We start from the raw sequence: 9,828 nt of genomic DNA, 5'->3' as shown, positions 1-9,828 counted from the left end.
AAAAATAGTGAAAAAATGATTAATTCAGACATATTCCAATACATACGTTTTCCTCCAGTGGAACACTTTTATGAAAACTTATTATTTATTCTTTTTTATTGTAAAAATGCCCAAACTTCAACAAATTTCCACTTTAAATAAATAATATTAATGTGTTACTTTTGGATCATTTTGGGGACATTTTAGATACAGTAATTACAGAGGGAATCAAATAAATGGCTTGTCACCTGCATGACTCTATGGAAATAGAGAGTTAACACACTTAGGAACATTCTCACATAATTGTTCTGATAAAGCTCAAAAGCTATTCTAAGAGGTTCAATTTTGTCCTGAGAATGTATTTTTTTTTCTTTTTTTCTGTTGATACCTGCTCAAATGTGTATCTATCCTATGTTCGTTTTAGTAACAATTCATATGTAATTTTCGATACTACAACGATAAACTACATGACATGATTCTCTGTCCTGTGGTCATGATGCCTTCACTGTCAGCTGTGTTTAAGAGAATCATTCTGTCCTCAGCAAACAGACAGACGGGCTCCTCCTCTGTCTGTCTGCTCCTCACTCACAGGGAGCAGACGGGCTCCTCCTCTGTCTGTCTGCTCCTCACTCACAGAGAGCAGACGGGCTCCTCCTCTGTCTGTCAGCTCCTCACTCACAGAGAGCAGACGGGCTCCTCCTCTGTCTGTCAGCTCCTCACTCACAGAGAGCAGACGGGCTCCTCCTCTGTCTGTCTGCTCCTCACTCACAGAGAGCAGACGGGCTCCTCCTCTGTCTGTCTGCTCCTCACTCACAGGGAGCAGATGGGAGACAGACATGTGCTGCTGGAGACTTGTGGAAAGTATGCAGCTCAGAAAATGTCATATAACTATGGTTGGTACTACAAAAAATATTCTTGTAATATTTCAATACATTTTTAGTCTGTACATTCTGCAAGAGGACAGAAATAAACGTGTGAAATGGAGGGGAAGAGTGGCTCGAGGCAGCTATATTTCCAATTTTTATAAGCCTGACCCAACTGTGTCCCCACATACGAGGTAAACATCTTCAAATTAATATAGCCTTTACTGATGACAGCTGTAATGCAGATTTATTCTGATTTATTCAAAAACATTTGGACATGATGGTCAAGTTATGTATGTTGTCATTTAGTGTTTTATTCTCAAAATGACTGTCCAATAAGAGAGCAGTATGTGGCTAACATTTCTGTTTGCCAGATCCTATGACTAAAAGCTCTGTAGCTCAGTGAGTGAATTCTGGCAGCTCTGAGTTTTCACATAAGGCTTGACCTGTTCATATAGTGAGAATGAAAAAAATGTGTCCTTTATCTACAGATTATGGTGCTGGTAACTCAGGGTCAGTTGTGAGTGTAGTACCAGTCTTAACTACATACCCTACTTTATTACACTTCTATAGGTTATTAATTGTTAACCATGTTACCTTTTATTGTTCAGAAAAACTATATTTGCTGAAAACTATGTATTAACATGTTTGTTCTGTTTTTGGTGTTCTGTTTTTGATGCCCCTCCCTTTGCTCTCACTCCCCCTTCAGAGCGCTATCACAAACAGTCCCGCTAAGGAAACTATTGCACATTATATCAGGTTTGTATGGGTGACATACAAACAGCATGGGTGACATAGGCTTGTGGGCGGAGTATTGAACAGAATCTTACTGCTAAAATACTCAAACATGCATGGATGACATCTTAAAGCTCTTCAGGCATGTTTATGATGATGGAACAACATTATAACATGGCAGAAAATTGATCAGCTTTAAAAAGTTGATAATTCCCCTTTAATAAATAATAATAAATATGAGAGAGAGCGTAAGATTTGTGGTACCTTCTCAACAGCGGCGTAGCGTCCCACTAGCTGCTTCCTCAGGTCGGACATGTGATGGTCCAGACGCTTCATGTCCTTCTTAAATGTCTCTCTGAAGGTCAGGAAGGGCTTCTCCACCTCGCTCTGCAGCTGCTCAACAGTCATCAAACACAAACTACATGATTAGGCCTGTCACAATAATTACTTCATCGACTTATCGTTTAATATATGAAAGCTGGAAAAGTTTTTTTTTTTCTTTGCACTACTGGGAAATTTCTGGTTCTTTTTTTTTGGCTGTATGATTTAAGCCTAAGAGGTTGTGTAAGTTCTATGACTAATTGTTTCCTTCAGCTATTCATTTATGCAGTTTGTGTTTTTTTTTTTACCATATTATACACTTAGAGCAGTTTTTGGGGGAACATTCTGGTTTAGGGTTTTTGTGTCAAAGGAATAAATTTGTCTCAGTATTATTGTTTATCATCTATGCTTATTTTAGCAATATATCGCACTTCAAAATTTGTTATATACAGGCCTATACACAGTAAGTAGTATTTTGCAATATGCAATATGGCTGTTCAGAACTACAATATTGATTTTGTTAGCATAATTTAAGCTATAACAAAACTGAAAAACAAAAAAACATCACAAGGCAGATGTGGTAACACAGGAAGTGCTCCACTGTGTTTTTAAACACCTTTAGTAGAATCATTTGGATGATTTCAGGTGTGGAATTGCCAGTCTCCACAAAACAAAAGGCAGTGGTGGAAGTAACAAAGTACAAGTAATAAAGTACTCTACTTGTACTGTACTGCACAAACTTTAGGTATCTGTACTTTGCAGAAGTACATTTTAAAGTGGATACCTTTTACTTTTACTTCACTACATTGAGAGAGCGTATCTGTACTTTCTACTATATTTTTAACTGGACCGAAAAGTAAAAGTATTTTTTATTATTATTTTAGACCTGCTGAAAAGCCATAAAACATAGAATTAAAACCAGCTAGAAAAACAAACAAACAATTGATTCAATGTTTCTGTTGAACAAAATTAAGTACAAATCTTTATCAAATCAATCCATTTAAAGCTTTATTATCTCAAAATCTACACTAAATACTCTTTTTTACTCTTTAAGTGCATATTTAAACGGGCACTTTAATACTTTTACTTAAGTAGATTTTTTAAAGTGATATTTTTACTTCTTCTTGGTGAATTTCCCTGGCTGGGGATTAATAAAGTATCTATCTATCTATCTATCTATTTCTTTGCTCCGGTATCTGTACTTTTAATTAAGTAACACAATTGAGTACTTCTTACACCACTGGTAAAATGTAGCTGTTAATTTGAAAACTACCACTGCATGACATCACAAGGTAGAATAGAGCATTTTGAGCTTTGAGGATGTAGACAGACTAATAATAAAGGGTAACTAAAATCTGTGAAGGAAACAAAACACAACTTCATGTATGTTTTTGATGAGGTAACATCATTATAACATGGCTTAAAGCTCACAGGAGTCAATTTTGTGAAATATAGGAAAGCATGTATAAAATCAGCTTTAAGTTTTACTAACCGTGTATTTTTATCAGATGGAGAACCTTGATGTTGTATGTTGTGATATTGATTATTGTGTTAGTCAAAATCTCGATATCCTTTGAAGCAGCTCTATGCTGATGTAAGGATGCCATTTCTATGTTCGCCAGCAGAAGGTACTCTAGCGTTTCTTTACTTTTGTGACGGCCCCAAGCCATATGAGCATGAAGGTATAATAAGATCTGGAAGATGAACCAAAGATGACGCTGTGTTGTTTGCAATGGCCTGAGCTTGGCGTGAAATGCCAAAAAAGATTTTTTTCTTTTTTTTTTCTTGAATACTGGCCTAGTGCTGCCCATCGCCGCCTACCATGTGGCAACAGCAACGTGCACTGAGTGACCAGTTCTGACCAATCACAGTGATAGCTGCTAGAGCAAATCTAGCACTGACTCAGAGCTGGGCTTGACTAAATCTTACAAAGCTAACTTTCAGGCACTTTGAGGATTTAAACATTCTAAAAAGTTCATGTTGTGACACTACAGGAGAATCCTTATAAAATCTGATCTTTTAGCCCAGGTTTTAGCCCTTGTCAACTGTATGGTTGCTAGATCAAATTTATGGAATTACCTCTATGTCACATGTCATACCTGCTGCCCATGTCCTACCAGGAAGTAAAATTACAAACACAAATACACAAAAAACTTGAAAAAAAAAAATAAAAATCTTAACTATAATGTTTCTTATGTTTTAGTGACATAAGCATATGCCAGGTTAGACACCTGTCATATGCACTTTGATTTAGCAGAGCATGTAGTGTAGTGGCAGACTGGTTTATATGAATTAACCCATAGGACAGGCAGAAAGATGAGAGGAGGCAGCGAAGTGAAAGAAGACAGGAGGAGCAGACCTTAGAGGAGAACTTAATGTGGACTTCAGCCTCATCAGCCAGGCTCTTCTTCAGCTGGGCCCAGGCCTCCCCCAGAGTCCTACACAACCAAAAAACAACAAGACTTAACATTACACATATCTGCAGTGAACACATGAAAATTGGTAACATGGGATACTGCACATATGGCCAGGATACTGCACATATTATACTAATCACACGACCGCCCCTGCACCTGCCCTTACATTGCGGCCGACTTTGCATCGCTCCCGCCCTTGCATCGCGTCCGCCCTTGCATCGCGGCCGCCCTTGCATCGCGGCCGCCCTTGCATCGTGGCCGCCTTTGCATCACAACTGCCTCTGCATCGCTAACATGTCTGCATTGCAACTGCCCCTGTATCGCGACCACCTCTGCATCACAAACACCCCTGGATCATGACCGCTCTTGCATCACAAACACCCCTGCATCGCTATTGCCCCTGCATCGCTATTGCCCCTGCATCGCTATTGCCCCTGCATCACGACTGCTCCTGCATCACGACTGCTCCTGCATCACGACTGCTCCTGCACTGTGACCGCTCCTGCATCGTGATCGCTCTTGCATCAGGACCGCTCCTGCATCGTGACCGCTCCTGCGTTGCGACCATCCCTGCATTGCTATTGCCCCTGCATCGCGATCGCTCCTGCATCACGACCACTCCCCTTCATCGTGACCGCTCCTGCATCGTGATCACTTTTGCATCGTGACTGCTCCTGCATCATGACCGATCCTGCATCGCAACCATCCCTGCATCGCTAACACCTCTGCATTGCGGCCGCCTCTGCTTCACAAACACCCCGCATCACGATCACTCCTGCATCGTGACCTCTCCTGCATCGTGACCTCTCCTGCATCGTGACCTCTCCTGCATCGTGACCTCTCCTGCATCGCGACCGCCTCTGAATTGCAACCACCTCTCCATCACGACCATCCACCTCCATGTGGAATATGTGTACCAAATTTCAATGGTCTATTACAAACACATTTTTTCATCACAGTTAAGTGTATTTCTATAAGAAATGTTGGTAACATGAGTGCAAATCAAGGAAAATCCATTATGGCTTTTCTGTTCAATATGGCCAGACGGATATCTGTCAAATATTTGTCGAAAAAAAGTGTATGCAATTACTCCTCTGCAGCTCAGTGAGTAAATTCTGTAGGTTCTGAGCTTTCACATGAGGCATGGTCTGTCCAAACACTGAGAATGAGAAAAAAACTTGTATGTGTCCTTTACCCGCAGGTTCAGTTGTGATTGTAGTGCCTTTAAAAAAATAAAAAATAAAAATAATAAAGAAAAAAAAAAAAACAGCAGGCTACATACAGTTCCTTTAATTGTGTATCAATTCAGTGTACCAGTCAGTCAGCCACAAGAGCAGCCAACATGACCCTGGCAACCTATGTCATGTCTGAGTAAAATTATAAACCAAACTAAAACCAAAATTTTAACTTTAATTGAAAAACCTAGGTAATATTTGTATTAGTGAAATGTCTAACTTTAAGCCTATCATTTCATTGCATTCCGAAACTGTATCCCGCAGCATTTGCACAGCTGAATTTGCTGTCATGCTTTCCCTGTGGGGAAAGATGGAGCGTCACATGCCTTATGGTGAGTGTGCAGTGGACAAAGGCAGATAGATGAGCAGGAACAGAGAGGACAGACCCTGGACAGAATCTGGACACAGTGAACACAGAGTGGACAGATGGGAGATTGTCCGGAGAGAACAGAGGCAGAGTGTTGTTTGCTGTGGTATTCGAAGACAACCAGCACAATCTGGATTCTGTGTGGGCCATTCTTCCAAGAGCGGCCCATTCACAAAAGCTATGTATTTTTTTGCAAATAGTCGAAAACAAATTTGGGCGCATCAAGGAAGTTACTAATACTATGTAAGATAAGCAATATGTTATTAAAAAGAATAGTTAAGTTTTTTGTTTTTTTTTGTGAGGAACAGAGGCAGAGGAGCAGCCAGAGGAGCAGAGGCAGAGGAGCAGAGCCAGAGGTGCAGAGCCAGAGGAGCAGAGCCAGAGGAGCAGAGCCAGAGGAGCAGAGCCAGAGGAGCAGAGCCAGAGGAGCAGAACTAAAGGAGCAGAGCCAAAAGAGCAGAGGCAGAGGAGAAGAGCCAGAAGCAAAACCAAAAGACGGACAAAGTCAGGGGAGGAGAGCCAGGGGGGCAGAGACAGAGGAGCGCAGCCAGAGGAGCAGCCAAGAGCAGGGCCAGAGGAGCAGAGCCAGAGGAGCAGAGCCAGAGGAGCAGAGCCAGAGGAACAGAACTAGAGGAACAGAACTAGAGGAGCAGAGCCAAAAGAGCAGAGGCAGAGGAGAAGAGCTAGAGGAGCAGAGGCAGAGGAGCAGAGCCAGAAGCAAAACCAAAAGAGGAGAGACAGAGGGACAAAGTCAGGGGAGAAGAGCCAGAGGGGCAGAGACAGAGGAGCAGAGCCAGAGGAGAGCAGCCAGAGGAGCAGCCAAGAGCAGGGCCAGAGGAGCAGAGCCAGAGGAGCAGAGCCAGAGGAGCAGAGCCAGAGGAGCAGAGCCAGAGGAGCAAAGCCAGAGGAGCAGAGCCAAAAGAGCAGAGGCAGAGGAGAAGGGCCGGAAGAGCAGAGGCAGAGGAGCAGAGCCAGAGGAGCAGAGGCAGAGGAGCAGAGCCAGAGGAGCAGAGCCAGAGGAGCAGAGCCAGAGCAGGGCCAGAGGAGCAGAGCTAGAGGAGTAAAGCTAGTGGAGCAGACAAGAGTAGAGTCAAAGGAGCAAACAGGAGCAGAGCCAGAGGAGCAGACAGGAGACAGGTACCTTAAGACCATCTATGCTACTATCTATATGGTTTCTTTCTTCATATTAATGTACTTCAACACAAGTACATTAGGTTTGAAGTACCTCTTAAGTGAGCACAAATTGTGGTGGCTACTTCAGTTACTGTCACGAAGGGGTCATTTTTCCTCTGAAAAAGGTCTGGATTGTCTGGTCTTTTGTTTCCATGGCTCTTCCCTCACAGCTTTCGGAATGTCCCAGAGAAGAGGAGTTTAATAAAGCTGCTGCCACCCGCTGTCCATGCACTGCTACGGTGTCCTCATAGGGACAAAAGACACTCCCAGCTGGACTCCGCTCTGCTGTCACTCAAGCTCGAACGTACTCTATGGGATTTGTACTTGTCTATGAACTTGTGGACTTCCTCGTTTGACAATCGGTCCCTCACCTGGGGACTGTGAAGAGGAGCTCAGAGAGGATGTTGGCCAGTTCATTTTGAAATATATGTAAGTTTCAGAGTTTCCATAACAACTAACCAATCATACAAAACATATATCTTTTGAATGGGCAACATTCCTATAAATGTCAATAACAATAATTGTGCTTTAGTCTTATATAGTGCTTTTACAGAAGCTCAAAGTTGCTTTACAACCACATTCATGCTGGGCAATGTGGGTGAAGTGTCTTGCCTAAGGACACAATGACAGCTTTTGCCACTGCTGCTCCACTGTGGTAGCCAATATTCCCCGTGGTCTCCCATCCAAGTACTAACTAGCCCCAGTCCTGCTCCTAGATATTGCAAAGTGGAATAGGACGTGATGCCTTCATTATTGAAAGAAGCATTATGTAACTGTTCTGGTGGATGGTCTGTCATGGTTGATGTTATTGTTTTGCCTGTAACATTCAACATTATATAGTGAATATATTGACCTATCTTGTATTTATTTAATAATAGGTGTTTCTATTGCTAAAAAAGACATTAAAAAACATGCATGCACACTTTCTAGGGTTGGGGGCCTTTAGTCGTTTAGTCAGTTAATCAGGTGATGAAATTTGCATTAGTCGACAATGATTTTATTTAGAGAATAAGGATTTATATGGGACAACAGCAGAAACGAGAAGTGAGTGAGTTAGCTGAAGTTTTTTTTTTTTTTTTTTTTTGATATTTATATGTAAAAAAGCAGATTAAACTCATTATTCTCAAGCTGAAGTTGTCTTTATATAAATACATTGTTTCCTAGTATTTTTTTCTGCATAAATAGTAGTTTTTACGTGAACTCTCGTGCAGGTGTAGTGTAGTGCAGTTTAGGTCAGATATATAGTGATAAGTAATAGTTTTGACAGCTTTTGCTACACTGCCTTTATAGTCGGCTAATTGATAGTCAGGACCTGTTGATCGAGATTTTCTTTAGTTGACTACAGCCCTAATTCCTAGTGTGAGCAGGGTTGCCTCTCCACAGATCTGACCTGTAACCTGGCCTGGTTGGTGTCCCGTGAATGTCTCCATGAAGATGGATAAGTTTAATAGCATATTGTTGAGCGTTTCAGGCAAAATGATAACATCTCCATGGAGACAAGCAGGTGGCTGGCACTACCCTAGACAAGTTACATAATACATTTTTTTTTATTTACTAATTTAACACCAATATGCATTATAGTGCAGGCTAGTTTGTTATTTAGCTATTCAGTTCATTTTGTTTATTCAGCATAAGTTCAGCGATTCACTTTAGATGAATACAACATTTCCTAGAAAAAAGTCCAAAAACAAAATGCAATCCATAGAAACACTCTTTAAAAAAAAAAAAAAAAAAGGGTACTCTAAAACTATAACACTGACAGTTGTTTATTGGCAACAGCTGTTTCTGTTTTTAGAGTCACCATTACAGGCAACAGGTTCTACACTCAAGCCTGGTATGTTACTATGCTACGTACATTCAAATCTTTTAAAATTGCTCTTACTGCCAGATAAGCCAACTACCTCTTAATGTAAATTAATAATATTATTAAAAGTAAAAGTGTAAATTAAAATGGGTCTTTATGGTATCTGCCTTGTATTGTATTGCTGTGTTTCTGATTGTATCATGTTCTGTGAGGTTTAACTGAGACAGGGGCAGGAAACATTTGTATTCTTTTCATTTGGTAATATGTACGGTGTGGGGAAAAACACTTTCTCAATGAAACAACCAATGCCTCATTTGAGTAATAAAAAATATGTTAGACCTACTGCAGGGTTTCAGATTATGTCACCTGTAATTTCAGAAGTTTGTTGTATCCATGGTGATCCTGCATGGATGTAGCTATACTTGCCAACTAGCTCTGAAATGCTACAGACTTTTTACACCAACGCAACAACTAGTTCCAGAGAACATCTGCTGCAAGACACAGAGGACATACACAGAGGGATACTACTATTGATCTATTATTGTATTATTACTGCTCTATGTGATAAAATTGCTTCCTCAAAGACAAATAAAGTGATTTTGGTTGATTGATTCTGCAGGTCTAATATTTAATAGAGATGGGTAAACAGGTAAAAGTTTATTGCTGTTATTATTGTTAATTTGCAGATTTGAGTTGTAATAAAACAAGCTGGGGGGCATGATTATTTACTAAAATAGTAAATAATCAAGTTAAATACTTGTGGATTTTTCTGTAGGATATTATTATTGTGCAATTTTGTCCATTGTTATGGTTGTTAGATAACAGTTTATGGAATTACCTCTATGTATGCCATAACTACTATGTGTGTTTTATAGCAACAACATGTAACTTCCTGAGGGTGGAACATCATTTGCATATTTCCTTGGAAAAAAAT

The 9,828-nt window shown here is 40.6% G+C and overlaps 1 protein-coding gene across 1 annotated transcript in view; it reads right to left on the bottom strand.

Annotated features, from left to right (window-relative positions):
• The window catches only part of LOC117387217 (growth arrest-specific protein 7-like), a 73,715-nt gene that overhangs the window by 14,223 nt on the left and 49,664 nt on the right, over positions 1–9,828 (bottom strand). Inside the window, 2 exon segments of the mRNA XM_033984663.2 lie at positions 1,842–1,970; positions 4,258–4,336. Of these exon segments, the coding sequence (XP_033840554.2) occupies positions 1,842–1,970; positions 4,258–4,336 (208 nt within the window).

The sequence above is a fragment of the Periophthalmus magnuspinnatus genome, chromosome 19 (genome assembly GCF_009829125.3).
Source record: "Periophthalmus magnuspinnatus isolate fPerMag1 chromosome 19, fPerMag1.2.pri, whole genome shotgun sequence".
Taxonomy (NCBI): Eukaryota; Metazoa; Chordata; class Actinopteri; order Gobiiformes; family Gobiidae; genus Periophthalmus; species Periophthalmus magnuspinnatus.
The sequence above is the reverse complement of the archived record's forward strand: the minus strand, read 5'-3'. Positions and strand labels throughout refer to the sequence as shown.